This window comes from Perna viridis, chromosome 5, assembly GCF_037379345.1.
Source record: "Perna viridis isolate PV_CMFRI_1.1 ecotype Kerala chromosome 5, ASM3737934v1, whole genome shotgun sequence".
Taxonomy (NCBI): domain Eukaryota; kingdom Metazoa; phylum Mollusca; class Bivalvia; order Mytilida; family Mytilidae; genus Perna; species Perna viridis.
Genome location: NC_142449.1, coordinates 15541142 through 15566954, shown reverse-complemented (window position 1 = coordinate 15566954; position 25813 = coordinate 15541142). Strand labels below are relative to the sequence as shown.

At 32.5% G+C, this 25813-nt stretch overlaps 2 protein-coding genes across 3 annotated transcripts in view; both read right to left on the bottom strand.

The window, feature by feature from the left end:
* Positions 1-25813, bottom strand: part of LOC148616219 (uncharacterized) — a 58685-nt gene that overhangs the window by 18375 nt on the left and 14497 nt on the right. The window lies entirely within an intron of this gene.
* The window catches only part of LOC148616220 (DNA replication licensing factor mcm4-A-like), a 36858-nt gene that overhangs the window by 10267 nt on the left and 778 nt on the right, over positions 1-25813 (bottom strand). For both annotated transcript variants that reach the window (XM_088583036.1, XM_088583037.1), the window contains exons 2-14: positions 18361-18459; positions 16571-16606; positions 11676-11867; positions 11136-11299; positions 10379-10585; positions 9887-10121; positions 9221-9463; positions 8443-8683; positions 7736-7827; positions 7017-7119; positions 6531-6707; positions 6100-6193; positions 5546-5700 (exon numbers count right to left, since the gene is read on the bottom strand). In XM_088583036.1, the coding sequence (XP_088439162.1) occupies positions 5546-5700; positions 6100-6193; positions 6531-6707; positions 7017-7119; positions 7736-7827; positions 8443-8683; positions 9221-9463; positions 9887-10121; positions 10379-10585; positions 11136-11299; positions 11676-11867; positions 16571-16606; positions 18361-18442 (2021 nt within the window). In that variant the 5' untranslated portion in view covers positions 18443-18459. The remainder of the gene's footprint in view (positions 1-5545; positions 5701-6099; positions 6194-6530; positions 6708-7016; positions 7120-7735; positions 7828-8442; positions 8684-9220; positions 9464-9886; positions 10122-10378; positions 10586-11135; positions 11300-11675; positions 11868-16570; positions 16607-18360; positions 18460-25813) is intronic.

The following is a 25813-nucleotide window of genomic DNA, read 5'->3' as shown; positions in this document are numbered from 1 at the left end:
GACAACACCCATTAATCAATAATTGACCAATGAGAAATATACAGACACAGGTAGTCTGTGTTTTCATTCCACACAGAGTCAATTTTGACAGAGGCGGAGTTGTCCCTGTGCAATGTTTAGGCTACTGTGGTTGGATATTGCATGGCAGTTTTCCAATTGAGTTCTATGGGAACATGTGACCTTTCATGCAATACCATACAAGATTTCTAGTTAGAGCACACTTGGTTTTCCTCTCATATTTTGTTTGGGAAAAAAGAACAAAGGAAAAATGTCAATTCATATTACAATCGAAGGATAGCTTTTTAAGATAGGAAAGGCAAATATTTTTATTTGAATTTCTTCAATGCTGTCAGTTGAGTTAGTTTGATCTGTAACTGTTCATCACAGGTTATTTGTAAAATATTCCCGCTATCTATGAAGGACTGTTATATTTCCTGACTTAGTGCATATTCTGAATCACACCCCTCAAAAATTGCAAGGATATATCTGAAGCTGCATGTAACGTTAAAAATAAGAATTCTAGAATGTTGAAACTCATGGTGCATGCTTCTATAGGCAATGTACATGCTTATAACATACTATTTTTGTTGTTGAGGAAAAAAAAAATATCCAAATAAAATCAAACCAATAATTTGTTTCATTCAGTTAGTGCATGTAGGGTCCAACAACACTTCATTCTTCTTTCTGTTCATAAGCAAATCAGATCACAGCCTCCATGATTTTGAAAGTATTTTATTCAAAGGTAAAAACCCAAGGATTCTGAAAAGGTCACATAAACAGACGGTAGAACAGTCCTGATAGTTCCTACATGCAGTGAACGAATAGGACAATTAGTAGGTCTACATCTAATTAGATTTGATTAAAACATTATTGCTTATCTTTTAATGTTAAGGCTAGATTAGGTAGATTAGGCCTTCTTTTATTAACAATTAAGAGTCTTAGTGTCTCTGTCATTGTGGAAGTTATTGAAGATATGAAAGTTAAAAAGATGCTCAGACTTTTGGTAAGCATGAATAAATTCATATTTTTTCATATCATAATGTGTCATCATAGCCATCTTACAGTCTACTTCTTAAAGCCTTTAATTATGGTACTATAAGAATACATCTGGTTAAGTTGATAGATGTAGTTACAGCAGTGTTCAAGAAATTTAAAACTAGACTTGATTTAAGACCAATTTGCCAATGTATGGAAGCCTTATGATTATCTTCATTTTTATAATAATTAACCAAAGTAATTAACAACTATGTAAAGAAGAAAGGACGATAAAGGGTCTTATTGGCCTAAAATGCATCTGAAAATTACACATAAATAATTGAATAATTTAGTTGTAAATTTGGAGACTTGAATCCATAACAAGAGGCTCCCAGGAGCCTGAATCGCTCACCTGGTACAATTTTTGCCTTTCAAGGGCAATAACTCTTAACAAGAAGTTGTCCTACAATTTTGACTCCACGAAGACTTTGGTAGAACTTATCATAAGGATCATTTCATCAATCAAAAGTTTCATTCTATGTATTAAAGCTAGATATTGACTGAAAACTGCAAAAATAAAAAACGTAATTTTTTGCCTTTCAAGGGCAATAACTCTTATATGGAGTTGTCTGACAACTTCAATCCCTGGAGACTTATGTAGGCCTTATAATAAGGATATTTCAGCAATTGAAAGATATTGGCCAAACCTAACGGTTTTGGAGATATATGCAAAAAACTACAGTACAGCCCTTATGTTCTATTTTTAGTAAAGGCAGTAATGTTTTTTAACTGATCAAAAATCCGAACAGTCATTTTGTTAAGGATACCCTAAAAAACAAAAAATACCAACTTTCATTGAATTCTGTACAGTAGTTTCTGAGGAGAAGATTTCTGAAAGTAATAATACCAAAAAAACAGCAAGAAAACCTCCAAAAAGGGAAATAACTCCAACATGGGTCAGGTCTCGCTAAACACTTCAGCATCAAATGGTCACCCCCTATGTAGGACAAAAAACACACTGAACCTAGACCTATGCATTGTAAGTTCATTATTTGTGTGTATTCTGATTAAAAGCAGTCAAAATAAAGCTGAGAATGTGTACTTCAAAATCATATATGTAATTTACTACAAAAGTGTATGAATATTGTTTATATGTGCGAGTAATTTGCCTCCATACTGTCAAATAGCAGAAAAGGTAAAAATGTTGATTTTCAGCATTTTTTATTCTAGTAAATTTTGTGAAGAATTTCTATGGACATTGTACCATTAGAGTAATGATTTTGAAAACCTTATTTTCCAAGCTTGATATGTTAATTTAAGGTGTCATTCGTTCTGGGAAGTAGCTAGCACTCCAGTTTCATTTAGTTTCACAATTTTGGCTAGGGATGAAAAAAATAAATAATTGAAAATTGATGGTTGCTATGGTAATTATAAATAAAGATATTATTTTATTTGTTATTTTTTTTCTGAAAAAGTAAACAAGGGCAAATGTTTTGCTATGTTACATTTATTTTCATTGTTGTAAGGAACTCTTTTAAATGGCTCCCTGTCGAACATGTGAAAAGGAAAGTAAGCGAAATTTTTACCCTGTACAAATTGGTGAGTAGAATTGGAGGTAATATAGCTTAAAATCTAACAGGCGATGCCCATAGGAAATGTGATTATTCAAAAAGCTCATTGTCCAAAGCAAGAAAATCAGAAAAAAAATGTTTGTATTTTTCGCGGGAAATTTGAAGCTTAAAATGGGTATGTTTTTGTCAGTTTTTATGCATTTTTACATTATTTTGGTGTGGTTTCCATGGTGACATTTATTCTTGTGTTTGTATTTTTTTCTCTAGTAAGTTCATGCATTGAAAAGTCCTTTTTATTAGCTTTCATTTGATATAAACATGTATGCACGGCTCTCAATTTTTTTACTAGTGAATCGCCATAACGAAAACACACACAGAACAAAATATGGCATAGGTTACAAAACTATGGAGTGCTCCCTTAGCAGTGAAACATTGAAAATTACTTTTTTAACATTAAAAGTAATGGAAATGTTAGAAGTGGTTAGTGAGACCTCAAGAGATTTTCACAAAAATTTGACAACAAATAGATCTCATCATGCTAAATACTTTTACCCAATGTCAGAATTTGGCTAAACCTAACAGTTTTGGAGATACATGCAAAAATCTGCTGTCTGACCCTTATATTCTATTTTTAGTGATGGGGGCCACGTTTTTTTAACTGATCAAAAATCCAAACAGTCTTTTGTGCAGAATACTCTAAGGAACAATCATTATAACTTTCATGCAAATCTATTTAGTAGTTTCAGTGGAGAAGATGTTTGAAGAATTGTTAACGACGACACCCACAACGGATGCCAAGTGATGGCAATAACTCACATGGCCTATGGCCAGGTGAGCTAACAAATGAGAAAACAAAGTTTTCTGATAATTCTAGCATTGAAATGACAGAAAAAATGCTTGAAGTTTACCAATATTCAGATATTCAGTCAAATTTTGTACTTTTTGGTTACTTTCTGATACAAATCATTTTTTTTTATATTTATATATTTTACTATGTTACAAACAACTCTTATGTTATTACAACAAAGTTGTTATTTTCAGGCAATATTCATACCTTAAGGAGGTAGACCTAGGGTATGAGACACAACTCTTACTAATCATTGGAACGTTTGTATTTACAATTTTACAACAATCTCATGTAAGCATCAAAGTAACTTGAACTGATTTCATTCTGTTTCAAAGGAAAGCTTAAAAGGTTTTGGTAAAATTGAATATGACTCACCAGTATGATTGATTAATTGGTTATAGTTTAACTCCTACAGCAGATATTTAATTCATTTTAGGACGAGAACAATATACCAAAGAACAAACACTGCTTTGAACAAGTCTAACACACTGAACTGGATTTTTATTGTGATAGCTCAAAAGCATCAGACTGCAGGCAAGTGTGCCACCCTACACAGACACATTATCCTGACTCCAAGCCAATCTGTCATCACCCTATCCCTTTACATACTGCATGCTTTACAGAGGAGAAGTCACTAACAATTCTTTCATGTGACTCGACTGGGGATCAAACACAAAACCCCCAGCAATTGAGGCCAGCAAGCTACCCTGAGACCACCTACGTGGTTTAGGTGCAATTAAGGACAAACTGCTACCACAAGGGATATCTTAATTGATTAGTAGCACAGCTAAATTGGAATTAAATTGTGTGCGTGTTTTTTTTTTAATTGGCAACAGAAAGAAGCCAAGACACAGCTGAAACATCAAATTTGAACTTTCAAGGGCAATAACTTCCAAAAAGAATCAGTTAAATCAAATTGGTAAGACAAAGATATAGGCCATAATGTGTTTCCCTGGCATGGGGTTTTCATGGAGACTTTGAGTGCCCACAGATACCAAATGAGCAAGCCAATGTTTGATTAGAGCATCGAGGTCCACAGCCCAATGAAGTATCAAAATATATGCCACTATTGTTTCAGAAGTTGCCATATAAAAATCACACAACCAGAATATTAAATAGCCTCTGGCAGCTACCTTGTTCAATCAAGTGAAACTAAACAACGCTTCCATTTACCACTCCTACCAACTTGAATAGGAGTTAATCTTAAAAGAAATAATCGAAAAAGGTCAACAGATGTCAAAGACCCAAGTGACAAATACTGTGAAAGTACTTTTATTCATGGGTACCAATGTTCATGGTTTAAGGAGAAAATGTAAGTTCCTAGATTCCTGAACTTGTGTATTTGACAACTCCATCTTACAAATGTACTGGAAATTTCTTTTCAGTTGGGAACCAAAGGAGTAAATTCACCAACTCTTGTTTCAGGCCTACTATTTTCACAAAATTTCAACTTACAATTTGAAATTTTCTAACTGCCTGTTTTAAAGCTAAAATATTATCTGAATACTAATATACAGAAAATACAAGCTATTGGGTCATAATTTGGTCACAAGGAGGGTACAAAACACTACTTCCACAAAGTTTTCAAGGAATTTTCACAAAAATGTGAGGATTAGGGGTATATTTTTTAATCCAAAAATATAGAGCACAAGCTATGAACAACACAATCTTTTGTCAGAAGTTGTGATAGTATAGAACGCTATTTTTGTAGAAATATCAAAGAGTTCGACAAATGCGCTCTATATTTTCTACATAAAAATGTCTCATTAAATAAGCTATTTTAACACAATTCAACTTTATTTTCTGATTTTGCTTTATTTTCATCTACAATTTTAGTGAAACACAGACATTAACAGCCATGAAACTTTGTTTTTTTACGAAGGCATATATTCAAATAGTAAATTATACAATTATCAAATTTATTTGAAACACTTTAGTTTTTGGGGCTGATTTTGACATTTTCTGAACATACTCCTTTCATGGTTTATCAAATCAAAGAAAACCATAAACAATAATACTTTCACAGGAGAAGCTCACATGGACCTTTGGTACAAATACACTTCAAATGCTTTACTGTACTTCAGTAGTCTATAGAGGTTATTTTTAAGAGGTAAATTTAAGCAATACAACGATCATTGACTATATAATTTACCTAGATAATAGTGTATGTGGCAGCTGAATATTCTCTGTTATTGTTCTGTTCTTGTTCCATTGTGATTCTACAGGGTTTGCTGCAGCTAAGATGGAGGTTCTTGCATTCAAAGAACAGATAATGCCAGCCTTAGCTATAGACAAAGTTTGTTGTTCCTGAAAACAAAAACATCTCCTTTGACGGATACATAAAATACCATTCCCTTCTTTATGAAATTTATCAAAATCATTACTGAAAAGTTACTCAAAATTTCTTCTAAGCAAGTTTTATCAAAAACTTGTCAAATAATGCAATTTTTAATGGTAGGCTAAACATTATACATTGTACATTTTTTAGTGTTATTTTTTTTAATAGAAGAGCACACTTGCATACCCTACATTGGACTCATAGTCCATGAAAGTAGTCCCTATGAATGGATTTCTGCAGTATCCAGGTAACAGCATAGTGATGATGGACAGGCAAACTAATGGACCACTCAAAACATAATACTCTCTGAAACGTTGTATTAATTGGTATAACGACTGCATATCATGACATTGGATCATACTACTCACCATTACTTCATGCAATACAGATCTCGTGCTGTCATTCATCTTATCAAATTCATCAATACAACATACTCCATTGTCTGAGAGAACTAAGGCTCCACTGAAGAATTATACAGCAGTGTTAGAATACATTTTATAATCAAGATACATTCGAAAGTATGTAAGAATCAAATTCAATTTCTGAAATGTAGTTATAAATTATTAACCTAATAGTACCTACAAGGTTTCCAAAAGTGTTAGCATTTATTTGGTGTAATATAAAAAAAAAGAATTCTTAATTGTTGCTGGATGATTGCTTTCTTCAGATGAAGTCCAAGGTTACAAAAACAGATAACATTCATTGCGCATAATTTTTTTTTGAAGTGCATTTTCATATGTTGCTGAATAATTGCTTCAGTTCAAGAATTGGACTGCCAAATCCAAGCTTGCAAACTTACGTCTGTAATACCAGTTGTCTTGTTTCTGGATCCTTAGTGACATAGGCAGTGAGACCTACTGCACTGGATCCCTTGCCAGATGTGTATTGTCCTCGAGGTACCAAATGATGTACATACTGTAACAGTTGAGATTTACTGGTTCCAGGATCTCCACAGAGTAAAATGTTCATTTCAGATCTAACCAATTACCAAAAAGAAAGAAAGAAAATGTATTTACCATCACAAAATGTTTTTAACTAATATCTTACAATGGCCAACAGGAATGACCATTTAAAGCAAGAAAATAGGTTACCAAGTACCCAGGTGTCTTACATCAAATGTTTATTTAGGATGTACACCCTTTCAAACTTACAAAAGAGGTTATAACCACGCAAGAACACTTTATTTTAAGTACAGACATAATTTTTTTTAGAAGTACAATGACTTGAAGTGATTTTTCAACATTGTATAGACTGATATTAATTTCCAACACCCTAAATTACATACCTGAACTTTCCCCTCCCAGAGTTCGTAAAATCTTTACGACATCCACCAAATAACTGAAGCAAAATTCCTTTCTTAATATCTTCATTCTCATATATACTTGGAGCTGGTGAAAAAAAAAAAAGAAAAAAGAAATGACATTTTCATTTAGTTTTATGTGTCAAAGAAATGTTTTATGCATGTGGTCATTAATACCATTTTGTGTGTTAAAAATGTTAAACTACATACCGGTATATATATATTTCAATAAAATAGCATTGCAACCATTTTCATTGTAAAGAAAAGTTATTTCCACACTATGGAAAGTACTTCAGTGGTTATTCAAGGAATGTCTCTTATTTTCAGAAAGCTTATACAAAATAACTTGGTTAGCGGCAGTTCATACTTACGAACTTATTCAAAAATTAGAAACATTTCTTATTATTCAATATCTAATAGAGAAATGTCCAAATATTAATAATTGTTTCGTAATCATAATATAATTTTGTTTGGGTTCATTTGAACTGCAAAGTGTGGCCCAATCCAAGTTGACAACATCACAGTACTAAGCCAGTTAATACAAAATGACCTGCTTTACTAAAAGAGAACCAATTAATCAGAAAGGTAGTTACAAATCAAATTCAATTATTATCTTTTTGACAAAAACACAGTGTCTATGGACAAAAAATATGTAAAAAACAAAAAGCCATTATTCAAAGGGGTAAAAAAATTTTAATACACACCTATGGCTCTTGCCAGTCTTTCGTATATATCAGACTTTTTAGAAAGCTTTTTCAAGAATTCTATTCTTTCTTCACTCAAATTTGCATCTTTTCTGTAAATAAATGAACAAATATATAAAAATTTTCAGTAGAACTTCTTTGTTACTTTGTAGTTTAATTGCTCAAAATAGGCAACTGTAAAAGGCATAAAAAAAACCCAAAAATAATAATAAAAAATATAACCCAATAATTTCCATGTATGAAATGGTATAGACTAAATATTTAGTCCATTTCAAGCTGTGTTGCATCTGCTAACAAGAAATCTGTAAGTGACGGCTCAGTAATGATACCTCTGCTTTCAATGACAATATAAGGAAAATAAACAGTCCTCAGTAAACAGGAATATTTCAGAACCTACAGAAAACCAATCAAAATCCATCAGTCATAGATGGCTTCAATATGCAAAACCCTTAAGTTAGATTATACATTGTTCCTGCCTATAAAATTTAATCACAATCCATAATAGTATAGAAGGAGTTGATTTCATTATATGTGAATATGTACAATTTTTGAAGTGGATCATCTCCATTTACAGGCATCTAACAATAACAATTATTATTCAGTCACATTTTTAAATGCTTAACTTTCCTCCAAAAAAAATCAAAATTGATCACCTAACTTTGTTTGCAGGGGTAAAATATATTATTGGTCTATTTCAGAAAACTTACTGCTCTTCATCCCCATCATTATTTTCACTCAACCTCTTGGCATCAAGTTTACGGAAGTGAACCACATCAATGTGGGTCTTGTAGACTGATTTGACATTTCTCATCCTAGGATTGACCCTTAAGGGTGTGGCTCTGTAAATACCAGTGATCTTGACCCTGTCACCAGGTTGAACCTTATCCACAAGGTCATTGTGTGCATACAGTATAACAGTGTGAGGTGTCTGTCCAGCTGGCATATCCTCTGAAATACAAGGGAAAATTCAATATGTTAATTCATTTCTAAGGGTAATTCAGGAAATGTCCATTAGAACATATCTCCATTAAAAATAAAGTTTCTGAACATTTTTAAGGGTAATCACCAAAATTACAGCAAGTCAGAAAAATGCATAACCATAAGAACCAATATTTTCCTAGACCAATGAAACCTCAGAGATTTCTATATCGGAGATAGAAGCCAGAAACAAAAATAAAAAATTGCAAGATCAATTATGTGTATTCCTGATTAACAAATATATAATGTTCTGATGTTTAAAACCACTGATACGAAGGACAATTCCAGAAATAATTGTATAGGAGGGAAGTGAGAACACTTTTTATTTGACACAACCATGCATACAATTTCAACAATTGATTCGTTTCTTTCATTGTTATGGCTATCTATCTAAAATAACAACCATCCATCCAATGTAGAAGAGAGGTGCCTTCTAACCCCACCTTACAATTGATTCTGGAGCAGCCAGTTTTTTTTCAAGTTGTATGCATCAACAAGAGTTCTTACCTGGAGATTCCTGCAGTTTGATCATCTGTTTATCAGTAAATTGTGACCTGTTATGAACAAGGGCAAATGAATGATTTGTATTACAGTTGGTACAGAGTGTTGGCTCAGCAATCCTGCCTCTATCTATCTCTACTGTTGTAGAATTTCCACAAACATAACATTTGAAGAAAGCCTCTCTCATCTCAGGTATCAGTGAAGTCGTTCTGATTACCATACCACCGATAGTTATTAACTGGTCAATGTCTGAAGTGTAAAACATGCTCAGAATTACGAGTTATTATGTGTATGTTTTAAAATGAGCAAGTTTAAGATACTTCAACTAGCCAAACATATTTTTAGTAATTATGACCTTTGAAATACTCGTCAATGCTTCAACATTATCTTTAGGAAAAAAATGCATTCTAGCATCTCCATGCTCCAATGCAAATTGTTGTGATGTTATACACAACAATTCATGACCGAACATTTTATTCTAGTGCAAATCTTTTTGTAAAAAGACTGGGACTTTATCCCTGAAATTAAATCACTATGGTACTTGTGAACCTTACGTCAGTTAGTCTTAGAGCAAACCATGATTCCAACTAAGCTTAATGGGATACATCCTCTTCATCACAAAACAGTAACACACATGTAACATCTTCAGTACATAATAATTGTTCTAGTTACCTTCAGGATTCAGAGACCTCATGTTCTTGGTTAAAGCAGCATTATATGGTCGGACTTGTATCTGATGTTCCAGTGAAGTTTCAGGGTAACGATCAAAGAACATTTCATTAATAGCCATATCAAATGTTGGAATGACTTCCTGTGGGTAGCAGATAAGCTGTCTGTATAACTCAGCATCAAACTCACGCAGATGTTCACAGTTGATGCTAAGGAATGGCTCACCAACAATACTGATCTATAACAGAATGCAAAATGTAATCCAAAGTAAAAAAAAATGAAATAAAAAACAAAAACAAAAACTGCCAACATGAACTGTCAATGTATCAAAACTGTTAATATTACCTGTAACCACCCTTTCAATTGAAAGTGAAATAGAAACTGCTACAGCAATATAATTTAGGCAACTGGTATGCTTCAAACTAATGAACTTCATCAAAGTTTTATGCTAAATATTTGGTGCTTTAGTTTCCTGCTCATTGTAGCATCCTTTACCTCTTCTAGTCTCTGTAGATAGTAGGGTTCATTGATATCCATGCCATCAAACTGTTCATCTGCTGCGACATTCTTGTCAACATATCTGCTAATAAATCGTCGAAACTTATCCTTGCACTGGCTGACTACAACATCAGTTCCCCAGATAACTAACTGTGGACCAGCATTTGGATCACTGGTTATATCACTAGTCACTTTAGTTGGCTCCTGGACGAATAAAAAAAAACTCATAAAAATATGGCATTAATGGGACTTTTAAGTGATACCCAGCCACGTACGGGGATGGCTATTGTATACAACTAATTTTGAATTTTGCTGAGAATTGAACTTAACCTGAATTTAATGGTACTAAACACATGTATACAGTCAAGCCCCCCCCTCCCCTCCAAATAATCACCGATCCTTTTTCAAGTTAACATTGTCAAACAAGTGGTGGACAGATAGACACCAAACTTTTCGGAGGGCATCACATAATACCTCACCATTTTGATTGCAACAAGATTCAAAAGAAATTAATCTAATATTTAGTCACCACATTGATTTATTTATTTTTTGTGCACTAATAAATTTCACTACACTTTTCACAAATCCTTGGCTCCTATGTCATTTGAAAGAAAATAAGAACCCATAATTGTTCAGTTTCTTTATTCTGGCATCAAAGATTTAAACTGAAATCCTTAAATAGAGAACCAACCAGTGCTCAGCTACAAAATTAATACTATGGATCCAATAATAACAAATCTTAAACAAGACATACACTTGGATCAGATCCCCCAATGGTAACTTGTTTCAACTTCCTATCACTTCTAACATCAGGCCTGGTTCTTATAGGTGTGGCAGCAGCCCCTGGCGTGTGGGGACCTCTTGATCCAGGTGTACCATAATTCAAAGGAGAACTTAAATCTATTTCACTAGTTGGTGCTGAAAAAAAAAACCAAAGTATAATTTGGACCTTTTGAACCACAAACCATTTAGCAATTTAGTAGAAATCCATGTACAGAAGTGTTACAGAGAAACAGAAGGAATGACATCCTGATCTCAATATTCCAACCCAAAGTAAAGCAGAAGCATTATCATTAAGCAGATCCCAAAATCATTGTTTTCACACTTCTGGTCACTTAGTTCTAAATGGTTGAGGTACAAACCCCAATTATCAATGAAACCTTTTGTGGAACTAAACATAATATTTTGAAACAGCAGGTCCATGAACAACGTGGACATTGTCATATCATTTTATCAAAGCAGTTTTTTGTGGTCTACTAAATACATGTATTGTCTTTATAAAGGAAACACCTACCAGCCCTTGACTGAGGTGGGCTTGAAAACAAAGAAGTATCCTCTCTTGGAGCACCAGATGGTGGAGATGATGGAAGGGGTCTCAGATCAGCTCCAGGGGAACTGTCCATTCTTCTTTTGGCTGGAGGGGAAGAGGTCTCATCTCTTTCCTTTGACTGTTTGGTTTTTCTAGCACTACTTCTGGTTGAAGATGCTGAAATGTAAAATGTATATAAGACCTATAGTGATTTAATTTTGATTAAGTCTTTGAATATGGGCATTCAAATGTTAACACATGACTCAATATTCAAGTGTGAATGTGCCATGCCACATAATTCAAGGAATTTTTCAAGTTTAGGTAGCAACATGTCAAGAGATTTTGCAGGTGTCCCTTACCATCATCTTCAGAAATGTGTCAAAATGTCACAGATATAAAAATTCTAGTGAATATAGTTGCACAAAGAAGTGGAAGTTAAACGCTCTATGCTTTATTCAACCTACTGAATTAGGCTTTAATTTCATTTTTAAATAATGAATGCCCTTTTAATAAGCAGTTTTTATTTCACTCTTCCTATTTATTTTGAAATAATGCAGTTATGTGAAACAGCACTTTGAAAATAACATTTTTACAAACTGTGGTGAATTTTGTAATTCCACTAAATTAGCTCTGGTTTTTACTTCAAGGGACCTCCATCTAATATCAATGTTGTGAATCTGATTTGCAGTGTCTATATTAGTCAATTGCCATATTCACTAGAGGTGCAAGTTGCTGATTAGGACATAAATTGTAGCTGACAGTATAAGGCTAGTATTTGAGGGAAGACTTGACTCAAATGTCTCCCTTTAATTCACTTGCTGCAAACAGCCAAGCACATTTACCTTTACATAATAGTTAAAATTGTGTGATATTGCACATTAATCCTGTGCTTGTTCTTATAAGCAAAAAAAATATTTGTGCGTTTACAGTACCCAGACTGACCCTATTTTCTGACGCTTACCTTTAACAATTTATTGGATAAATCGGTGGATAGTGAAAAATCTAGAAATTTTGCTCTGTCCGCATCCAGTTTTGTCTATTAACAATTCAAATAAACAAGTCAACTTACAAACCCTATTTTTTCCCCAGCAGGGTACAGTAAACACACATACATGTTTTTTTTGCCTAAGCTTTGCTTACATTTAGTGACAGAACATTGCTATGCAATCATTAGGTTCAATGAATAAAACTGCCATTCTACTTACTATCAGATTTACATAAACATAACAAAACAACAAATTTCTAGACTGTGTCTCAATGTGGAAGTAAAGCCCCCCCAAAAAAAGTATGTTTACTGTACCTTGCTGAAAAAAAAAGGGTCAGTAGGTCGATTTTACTTTTTTCTTTTTTTTAAATCATGCAGTTATATTTGTATTTCTGTTGGAGATGTCAGATACTCAGATACTTATTATGTATCTCTGATGTTTAGTAAGTTTTATTGCCAAGTCAGTAATAGTTATTATTTGCAACATCTTGTTCATGCACCAATGTATTAAAATCAATCAAGGATTGATTTAATTTGAATTTTTAGTTTGAATCTATAGTTCCAGATTTAGTAGAGGCCCATGTATTGATGAGTTGTTCTATTTTAGTGAATAAAAAATATCTGTCAGCATAATTGTGTTTTATCATTTCAATTTTAAAGGTTAACTTCGTTGTCTTTAACAATGAACAAAAAATATAAAGAAAGGCACAAAAGTTCATGTATGCATGTAAAATGCACAAGTTGTTCTATAGTGTCTGACATTACTACAAATTAAATTATCTTTGGTGTTTACAGACGAGCTAAGCATACTGAAGATTTTAAGGAACTAGTAGAACTATATTTTTTTTCTGAATGATGGACAGTCTTGTGATTCTTGAAACAAAATTTAATGTGACTGGGAAATTTTAACAGATGTTTTATGTAAATTATAGTCACATTTTGGCTTTTAGCAACAAATGAAATTATATAGATAGCTGCGTTTTATCACATATCACAGAATTTAAACTTAATGTCGAAAATATCGATAAATTATGAAGAAAATCTTTATAATAAATAGGATAATCAATTGGGCCAAAAATACAATATTCCTGGTTTCCCCAATCCTGTCCGACCCGAAAATTTTATTGCCAATTTTGTGTATAAATTATTTTTGTTGTGGTGCTCCTATGAAATGGAGGATTCAAATACATAAGAAGGGGATGCTGTTCTTCAAAGCACCTTTGTAATCGACATAGATGAAAACACCTTGATGATGTGACTAGGCTTTCTCGGGTCTTTACCATATCCTCTAGATTGTTCATAAATTTAAATAAACACATCGATGCTGTTCTGTCGGTTTCTGTAGCCGTTTATTCGGCTGGAAACATTACGCAAAACTTGGTAACAAATGATTCTAAGAAGGAAATATTTGAAGAGCACCATCTCACACTAGTCTCGTAGAAGCAGAGAGCTCATACTTCTCTCTTGGTAGTGGGTGGTAAAGGATTATTTTTGTGTACTGTTCCTAGCATTTTTTTTATCATTCGTCGTGATTAGGTTTGTTTATTTTTTTCCGAGTCTTGATAAACTCTTAACTGCATACAAAGTCGGGCAACTAAAATAAGCAAGAACACCAGTGGCATCGGCATGGGTAGGGTCTAAAATGTGTACCCCATACCTGTAGCAACTTTTCCTCTGACCTAAAGATTGTTTTGCCAAGGAGTTAATTATATAAGCTATATATAAATCCTTGGTTTTGCTAAAATATTCGTTCTTATATTATATTAAGAACTGAAAATAGCATGAGATGAGAAAAAGTCTGTTTCAATGCATTTCTAATCAAGAATATGATGTATATTTTTCTAATATTTCCTGTTTGATTATTTTTCTGAAGTCAAAAGGTCTAAGATGTGTAATCAAAAGTTACTGTACCCAACTATTTGTTGACTATTTCTCACTTTCCTGTCTGAATTTTATGTTTTTCTAAACTTATTACAGAGGTTAAAACTTCACCTTAAGACTATGGATAAAGTTGTGAAAGATTTGATATTGTTTTAAAAAAGAAGTGATTGAGTTTGAATTCTGTAGCATACCTAGTGTTAAAAACAACATCTCATAAACAGAGTCTGATGCCATTTTAATTTATCTTCCTAGGAAAATTTTAATATATATTATGTTTTATTGTCAAATATGCAGTACAGATAACAAAAATATCAGACTTTGATTTTGGGTGCAGGAATTTCGGGTTACACATTTTAGACCTTTTGAAAACGGAAAATTATTTAGATTTCAATTAAATTTGGTACATGTAGGAAAACGTTATCCGGAGTTGAATGGTGATTTTGAAAATTTGATTGGAGCAGCCATTTTCAAAATTGCTGTTATTTTCCCGCTATTTTTTATTTACACTTGCTTGATTTTCAATAGTACCTGTTTTTTGTAATAAACATAGTATCCTGAGTTGAATGATAATGGTGGAAAGGTTAACTATAAACCTTATTTTACTTCAGTACCTGTTTTTTTTCCCCTGAATATTTGTGTAAAGCAAGCTACATAACTCAGTACTAAAGGGTCTAGTTTTCTTTGCCTTTTGTGCAGCTGTTGGGGCAACGAAGGACAAGGAGACCCTTAGAATACATCATATTGTGTTACCAGTGTGCCGAGGCTGCATTATTATTGGCAAAATACTACCTAAGTGAAATCCAATAAAATAAATGATTTCAAAATATACATAAAGTTTTATTTGATATATCTGACATGAGGAAAATGATAAATTGATACACCCTAGAACTTAAAATACTACCCTGTAATGCTGGTTTGTTATTTCCTATTTAAAAATACCAAAAAAAAAACCAAACTTCCAAAAAAATAAAATATTTTACCTACCTACCGTCACCTGGCTTCATTGGGTCGGGGAAACAAACAATTATTTATTTTTGGCCTTGGTTGTTGTGAAAAGCCAAAATACAATCACTCATGCATGGAACAAGTTCTGCACAGTCTTTAAATGTAGGCCTTCTTTGGCACTCATGATAGTATTTTGGTTATTCATTCTTTCTAATTAATTAATAACCGATCAACATAAAATGCGTGTTTTTATGTTATAGAACTAACCGGCATGGATTAAACTAGGAGGTTGCCATCTGTTTGAATTGATAACTGACAAAACCTGATGCGGATGCAGCAAAATTTTCGGATTTTTTATTTTCTGCTGATTTTTCCAATAAAAATGATTAAGGTCAGTGTTGAAAAATAGGGTCAGTCGGGAAACCATAAAGCCAGTACTCCACAGTTTAGTTTAGTTTTGCACTTTTGGCTAGGGATGAAAAATGACATAAATGGAAACACAGTGACTTCATTGTGAAAGTGAAAGTAAGTCAACATTTTACAATGCTAAATTTAGCAAGTGGATAACAAAGTGAAATAGCTGAAAATTAAACAGGCATTGACCATATAAGGAAGGGTTTTTCTAAGGAAAAAGTTTGGAGAGTTTCAGGGGATGAAATAAAAATTAAGATATTTTGCAGGAAATTTGATATTTTTAAACCTGATTTTATGAACTTTTTTGCAAATCTTGCATGGTTTCTATAGTAACCCTACATGCTGTGAGTAATTTTCCAGAAAATTTTACTGCATGAAGGGCTTGGCTTGAGCTATTTCTAGATATATAGATTTACAGATGCTTGACAATTTTTTAAAGTGATAAATGTTACAAAGCATCAGATTACAAGACCAAAATTAGGCAGTTCTACAATATTGTGGAGTGCTGGCAAACATACATATACTTTTTTTTTGCCTTAGAAGTTAAAATTTAGGAAAATTGGAGCATATTTCTCTCACGGAAAAAGGCTAAATTCTGACCAAAATAAAGTGGGGCAAATGTTTGGTATTTTACCATAATACTATTTAAACTTACAAGTATTTGCACTATTTCTTGAGCTTCTTCTTGTTGCTGAAATAAAAATGAAATCAACTACATGTATACAGTTTGGTACATAGCTGTTTTTCATATCTATACGTTGTACATATGAATCCAATACTGGTATATTGTATGAAGTTACATAGTAATCCATTAAATGGGTCAAAAAAGTTGTGCTTCAGAATATACACTACTAAATATTAATTTCTCCATTCTTCACAGTGGTGTCACCATATTCTTCCAATGTGTCTCCATTAAATTAGAAACTGAGATATAGTATAACCTTGTAAAATCGAAGTCAAAGATGTTTGAGCTATCCTTCACTCTGTGAAGAGTGTTGACAGTAGTGTAAATGTACCCCTTATTTAAGCCTTGTTTGGATTATCTCCCTTTGCAATGATCCAATAATCTTGCTCACGCAAGTCTGACTGCACATGATTCTCAGCCTTCATGTATACCATATTTTCTGGACTACAAGTAGATACTTTTTTTCAGCAATGTGTCAGCCTCAACTTATCGTCCACTTCCATGTATATAAGGACTTTTCAAGAAAAAAAAATATTCATCTAAAGTGCATTTAATTAGACTTGTTAAGTTCACTTTTTTTAATAAATTTCATTCAAAATTTTGTTAAAATTGCAATCAATGAAACTGTCACTCAAACAGACAAACCAGCAATTGAACTCGAAGATTATTGATCAGCATCGCTATCCTGTATAAATGAATACAACAACATTAATTGAACCTTTGAAACTGTTTAAAAATATAAACAAACTCTAGAAGATAAGTTACGTTGAACAAAACTCTTTTTAACTGGAAAGACATTATCAAGTGTTCCGGAGTTATCAGTCCTTTAATATGCAAATTTATACCCATTTACTGTATGTTGTAACACTTTCGCATGTGGCTAAAATTATACTCCACAAATTGAATAAATGTAATTTTATTATTATCAGCATATATGTAAAAAATTATATAAATACAAATTAATCACTATGACAATAAAAAACAATCTCCTTAAAAACAAATGACAGTTTAATAACGTTTAAAATCGTAAAGGTGGAAATCCAAATTCTGAATATTGGGAAAAAAACTAACGAAGTGACCCTTAACATTTTTGTGGCGTATATAATCAGTTAAAGCATTATCAAATTGGCTACTTGCAACCAAATTTATAGGTAACTTTTTAACTTTTTTTTAACTACCACTCATAATTATGACCTATCCATCAAACAAATATCCTGCTCGTGACTCATGATTTCGTATGTGACACCTGATGATCTAAGGCTTCAGAGTAATTGAAACGCAATACAATAAAATAATTGAACTAGCGGACTAAGTACACTAAAACAAAAATACAAATATTAATTTAATTTTTTACTATACGAAGCAACATCGATGGAATAATATGCTGTCAAAAACAAACTGCTAAACTTAGATCTCCGCTGACACCTACGATATAAATGCACAGGTCTGACCCACAACTTATCTGGCAAATTTGACTTATCTATTTTTCTTGTCGATTTTGGTCAAAATAAGGCAATTTAACTTTACTCCACATCGACTTGTAGTCGGGAAAATATGGTAGTTTAATCAAAATCCAGATCACCAGATTATTTTCATCATATTTCATTTGCACTGATGTAATATATTGGTACTAGACAGGTAAGAGAAAATCCCAATAATTAACAAAAAGTGATTCCATACACACATGGACTAAATGGTTCCTTTAATTAACAGATAATATATATATATAAACAAGATAAACTTGTACTACTTTATCTTACGAGTTTTAGATTCTTCAGTAGGTGAACTTGGTTCTGATGTTCTACCACGTTTGCTCCTTCTAGGTGTCAATGGTTCCGACATGGTCAGTAATCAATAACCTAAAAAATATTCTTAAGCTGAACTACATGTACAAGTACATTGTAAGTTAGAAATTCCTGGTCGTAAAAGTAACAGACAACCTACATGCTACTCCAACATCAATCAACTGATCTTTATGAAATTTTCCACATAGGTCTGTCTCACCATCCTTATCATATTTACCAGCGAAAAATTTTGCTAAACGCATTGGTTTTTGAGCTATTTCCACAAATACTCAATTTTTAGTAATGGCTGCCATGTTTTTCAACAGATCAAAAATCTCCACACAGAGATTGTTAAGGATATGATAACAAATATTCATGCAATGTTTGGTTACAATCCATCCTACTACATGTAGTTGTTTTAGAGAAGGTTTTCATAGGTGGAAATGTAAAATTCTGGAAAAAAATCCATTTTATGACCCACACATGTAACTCATGCATCCATCAACGAGTCTTTCTGAAAATTTCTGCATAGGTCCAATTCATCATGCTGAACAATTTTACTCCTGCTAGATTTTAGCTTAACCTACTTGTTTTTAAGTTATCTGCAAAATTCTCTAATATGACCCATATGATCTTTTTTTAAGTAACGGCAGCCATGTTTTCTGCAAGGTCCAAACCATCATGCCGAAATAATTTTAGTCCCCATTAGATTTTAGCTTAACACAGCAACTTGAAATATCAGTTAGAAATAGTAGCCTGCCAACCAGCCCGAGACTTTTTTTGGCAGGGAAGGTTAATTTTAGCAAAAATCTATATAGCCGTATAGTAAATGTATTGACAAATTGTATTCAGGACTGGCTAGAATTTGAGTGGGTTTCCTACCCTGGAAATATTTTCATAATTTTGCAGTTTGACCCCTATGTTTTTTTTTAAGAAATGGCGTTTGTTTTTCACAAGATCAAAAATCCCCATACAAGGCAGTGTTTTAGGATTTTTCATAAATTGAGGTTTCCTCTGGAAAAATCCATATAAAATCAACTTTCCCACAGTCAATGACTGCTTTTCCAACAAAACAAATCCTTACTGCATATAAAGTTTTCAACTTGCCACGGGAAAGTGTAACTAAGTACCTAACTTTCCCCCGATCCAAATTTCACTTCCCCCGGATAACGGGAAATAGGAATCCTAGAACACAGCAAGGTTTGTTAATTAAAGACACCCTAAGAAACATTCAAGCAAAATCTGGTTACAGTCTTTCCAATAGTTTCAGAGGAGATGATGTTTGAAAAAGTTAACTGAAGATGACAGATGGCGGACAAGAAAGGATGAAAAAAGCTTTTTTAGGATAATAGGGTTGACGAGTTTTGATTGCCCCTGGAAATTGGGAGATGTGAGTAGGGTTGGGAAATTTAACCTCCTGTAGTGAAGCTTAGGCTCCTTCTGTGGAATACCAAAGCAGAGTTCTTTAACATGCAAAGATCATAGCATTTTTCCCCAACACAATGCACCACTATGGTTTGTGGTCAGGTTTTCCTTATTATGGCCCGATAACCTAAGCACATATACCAAGGGTAACCCATTCCTCCATCTTGGGCACACAAACCAGTTGCTCCGAGAGCAGAATATATATCTGATTGAATACAGATACCTAAAGAAGCTGCTGCTGCTGTAAGCTTATTCTTTTGACAACCATTCTTATGATTTGTAAAATGTTTGTCAAAAAAATTTATTTCATTCGAATTTCTGTATTCAAAAGGTCTAAAATGTGTAACCCGAAATTCCCGTACCCAAAAATGGAAGTCCGGTATTTTAGTTATCTTTGCTAATTCAATGCGTATTTGACATTAGAATATTATAACATTATCAAAATTTTCATTGACGATAAATTAAAATAGCATCAGACTCTGTTTATGTGACTTTATCATTCTGGATAAAATTGTATCCATGCTTTGCTGGTACAGGGTTTGACGCTAGGTACGTGCGAAAAACAAACTCAATCACTTCTTTTTTTAAACAATAGCAAATCTTTCAAAACTTTATCCAAAGTCTTCAGGTGAAGTTTTTTTAACCTCTTAACGATTGAAGAAAAACCTAAAAATCATATACAGAACAGTTAGAAATAGCCAAAAAATATTTGGATACGGTAACTTCCATTAACACATTTTACACCTTTCCACTTAAGAAAACCAATAAAACCAATCAAACTAGAAATATCGGAAAAAAATACATCATTTTCTTGATGAGAAATGAATTAAACAAGACTTTTTCACATCTCATACAATTTTCAGTTCTTAACATACCGTAAGAATGAATATTGTAGCAAAACATTACTTGGGTACGGGGAAAAGTTGGTACAGGTTACACATTTTAGACCATACTGGAAACGTCAAATCTCTTGGTGCTCAACTCTAGTGTATATGCCCAGGGTTTGAAATTACTACTGGTCCGCTAGCCCATGTCTAGTAAAATCAGTCATGGCCTAGCAAAATGCTTCATTGTACTGGTCTGGTGGTCTAGAAGAATTTTCCGGAAATGTACCCAGAAATAGTAATATCATAATTCCAGTCTTTAAAAGCTTAAGGAATTTGAGAGGCATATTTCAAACATACATCGCTACTGATCAATGTCAAGGTAAAACAAATTGGCACTTCTCAGCCTTTCTCATAACAGAAAAGTAGGTACTTGAACTTTGGGAAATTAACCAAGTAATTCTGACAAAAAGTAAACAAGTGGCGACACTTTGAAGGGGTATTGAAACCTACCCCTCAAAAACGATCCTCCAATGAAATAGGGGAGCAAAATAAAGCGTATGACTCGAAAAAGAGGCGCGGAACGTTTCAGGCTTCAATACAAAAAGGAAAAGGAATAGATGTATTGCAAATATTGTTATGATGATGCTAGTAGGGATGGTGGCGGCAAACTTATAACCGAAACAAAAAACTTTAAATAGGATACACTTGACTGGTACGAGAAGACTAGACAACACATAAAGGATAGTGATATCCACCATGCCATGAAAGCTCTTAGTCTAAGTTTTAATCTGACATTGACTTTTAGCTATATCCAGATGATAAATAAAATTGTGTTCACTGTTGCAGTTAAAATTGTTGTGTCATAGCAAGTTAATCAATTGAAAGTTTGAAGCCTTTTAAACTTAATATTTATGTTGTCTTCTAAGTTCCAATGCCAATTAGCTGGCATCATTTCTATACATTTATTTTAAAAATTACTTTCTTGAAAGATCTAGACTTCAAAGCAATAAAAAAAAACAACAAAAATGAATAAAATGCCACTTTCATTAAAAACAAACCACCTTGTGTTATTCAGTTCAGGTTTCGATCAAGGCTATGAAATCAGGTCTAGTGCCAGTGGCTTGTCTGCAGGGGTATTGAGTCTGTTCGCCTTATTTTATTTAATGTAAGGTATAATTTTAATACTCTTACTATTGTTATAATATATATAACATAATGTAGGGAGGTCAGTCAAAATATGAAGTATATAGAAAATGTACAAGTTTATATTAGTTTGAAAGAGCCCAAGAAATGTAACTTACTGGTGCAAAAATTTTTAAAATCGGTCAAGGGGTTCAAAAGTTATTACAATTTAAAGTTCAAAATTTTGGTCATTTTTCTTGCGAAGGCAAAAATGTCACATTTTGGGCACTTCTGTGGCCCACATAAGTCAAACAGGTAAAGAAATTCATACATTGTGTCTTAATCATTTAAATAAAGCCATTTCATTCTTTGATTTAAGCCATTCAGGAAACTTGTATCTTAGATACAAAGAAAATTACACTTTTTTAAAATTGGCAAAAAAACACTTTGGACTTAGTTTTTTTTTGCTATGTGTCAACAGCATCATGAATTAAAGTGCCATTTTTGGATATTCATATTTGGAAATTGGAAGGTAGTAGAAATCTGATACTTTGCTGTTCTTTCAAGAGTAATCCATTAAACAGAAATAAATAAACAAATATTATGTCAAAACCTCTGATTTGTTTTTCATTGGAATCAGAAACACTGCGGCAGACCCCCTTTTTTTTTAAATGCATTTTTTCAACAAAAAAATACATTTTTACTTACTAAGAATTCCAAAAAAATATTTAATTTTTTCTGTCACTTGTTTTGTGTGGCAATAAAGTTGCTTGACTTGAAAAATCATGTTTTTCAGCTCAAAAAAATTTTTTGAGGTCGAAAATTTACATTTTAGGGTAAATTTTAGAGCTATTTTCAGTGGAAAAAATGGCGAAAGGTCAGACAAAAAAAGACATTTTGAATTTAAAAGCAGTTTTTAGCACATGACAGTTATTGTTATTGTGATTAAATATGTAAAAACACATTTTTATCAAGAAATAATTGAATTATATTTAAAAACCAACAAGCAAATGTTGAAAAATGGGGGTAAATCGAACATTTTTGAAAATTTCAGATTTAAAAAAAAAACCGCATATTTATGCTTATATTTATCAAAATATCAACCTACCATATACTTACGTGGTACCATTTTAAAGCTTAGAATCTAAGCTATCACATTAAGATACTTTCATCTTATTTTGCTATAAAATGTTTAATGTGGATGAAAATTTGTTAGGCCTATACCTTAAATGAAGCCAGACGATAATCAAAATAAACATACATTTTTGCCGCAAAAAGTGGCAAAATAATATTATATCAAAGTCTGGTCAATTCTAAGATTCCTAATGTAGTCTTGTAATGTTTTCTTGTTTAAATAGGGTCTTTTAACATAATAATAATCTCATTATTATGTTAAAATTGAATAAAATTTCAAAAACAAATGCTGTTTTCCCAAGAAATTGAGAAAATTTTTATGAATACATTGACTTGAACCAATGCGCATCCTTTCACTATGGAACTTTGAAGCCCTAGCTGTTTCCTCATGTGTAGTATTATGTACATTAAATGATAATAAACAAAATATCATCATTTGATTAAGTTTAATGAACTTTTCGAAGTTTCCATTTCAGGCCAGAAGGGTTTCTTCACCAGGATCTACTATGTCTGCCAAATCTACAAAAGAGATTATGTACATAAGGACATTACACCTATTCACATCATTTACCTTATCAATTTACTTACAGTTAGTTTACTTTCTATTAAATCATAATCTGGTTTGCTAACAATCTGAAAAAATGTAAAACTTTATTTGATGTTGGTTGCTCACAAAGCGGTTGACAAAAGATGTGGCGAGGAGTTAAAAACACCAAACTTCCTTTTCCAGAATAATTATCTTCATTTCAAAACAAGAAGATTGTTTTATAAGGTTATATTAATGTTATGTTAAATAACTTAATATGAATAATTTCGCTGCGTGATCCGTCTGGTTCTTCTATCAAGTGTTGAACTCTCTTACCAATCAGGTTATCGGGTTCAGGTGTGTCTGGAACTACCCTACTTACTGTACCCCACATGGTCCTACCTCAGACTCGGTCCATATTCGTCTCATAGCATAGCCCACTATGCTGCTCAGGCCATCTGAAATAAACAAGTAGTGGAATTCAATGAATATGTACTGTGAGGCAGTTTTAAAGCAGAGTCTAAACACAAAACTAATCGACAGTTCTTGTAAGTAATATATGATTCAAATGTAAATGCTTATTTGTTACCATAATTAAAAGACTCAAAAGTTTTATTATTAAAATAAATAAAGCTACTAAACTAAATCAAAGTATAAAAACTAACTTACCATGAATTCGAAACATCTCCAGAACTCAACAAAATGAAACTAAAATGATGAAAAACAAACAGAAAATAAAACTAAATCATAATAAAATTTACATCAGTGTTTACTTTTTATATGACAAAATAAAATAAATATTTAGGCAGCCTGTTTACTAATACTTTCTTCTGAAATAAATCAATAATTAGAAGAAAAAACATAGTACAAGTATGTTTCATATACATACAACAAAAGATTGGTATTATGAGTCAATCAATGTGATCCTAAAAAGGCCTAAAAAATATTAAACAATAATTAATTAAAATTTAATGATAAATAATGTATATTACTAGGATTTTAAACCTTTTCCAAGCAATTGTACATGTATATGAATATTAAATAAGTAGAGCATCTACAATCCTCTAAAAAATGAATATGTAAGTTAGCTGTTAAAAATTGTACAGTATGAATATATAAAGTAAACTTAAGAAGATGCAGGTCATATGTAAAATATGCAATTGCCACATATATAAATCTCATCAAATAAGTTCTATTTATCAAGTAAAGTACAAGCAGGGCTACATGATAATTGTTCTAATAAAAGTCATAATTAATATATATTAACTGATAAAATGAAAACCAGAAAAAAAAGTTGTGTATCATTTGAAGAAGCAATTTAAGGTTGATTTTTTTTTCTACATATGATAATTTTGAATAAATAAAACAGTTAAAATAAATATAAAGAAGGTTTATGCTTAAACATGTGAGTTTCATATAAATTGGGCACTACATATAAATTAAAATTGAATTATCAAGGAAATTAAATGCAATATGTGCAAATTCTCCCAACCAATAGAAAAAAAGCTAGGTAAAATACAGAGACTTCCGATAATATAGGAAAGTCTATAAAGTCCGAAAGATTTTGAATGGATTGCAATCAAACGTTGGGAGAATTTACCTCATTACATATTCATCGTTTAATAAAAATGTTATGGAAACATATTCCAACTAATGCTAAATGAGAGTAATCTTTTTTAAATCAGCTCATGCAGAATCAAACGAAAATCAGACCTTCCAAGAAGGTGAATATAGTTTTTAAGCTTGCAGATGATAAAAGGTCATTCTAGAATTTGACCTTACGGAAACAGGGCGATTAGGCTTATATTAGACATAATTTAGGTACTTACCGTAAGTGATTGGCCTCCATGGCCTAGATCCATCGTTGTCTGCACCACCAGTCAAAAATCCGTCCAGAAAACAGTCGGTAAAAGGGCATTTATCCACGAGTGTTCGAAAATCTTAACAGAAGCTATGGCGGATCAGTAACATCCGGTTAGCAAGAACGATAACCGGTCCCGCTTTAATTTTTGTGAAAACCACGCCCTGACCACCCTAATATCCAATCGATTCCGCAAGCTATTATTGTTTTTCTTCTGAAACCAGGGTTACGGATGGACGCAGAAAGGATTAAATTTTCGGAATCCGACTGTCAGTGCATTCCGGGTACGCAAAAACTATTTTTTTTCAACATGTTTTTCCTTAAAATTACGGAAAAAATATGTTTTGTAACCAAAAAATTAGCCTGACAACCGGATTATCAAAATTGAAGATATTTCCAAAAATTTAAGCCATAAATGAAGAAAATCGGTCCAGTAATAGCTTGCGGAATGAATTTTGAAATAGGTATGATCTTTGACACATAGTTTTTCAGGCGGCCATTTTTCTCAAAGTATCGTCACTTCAAACGTTTGTA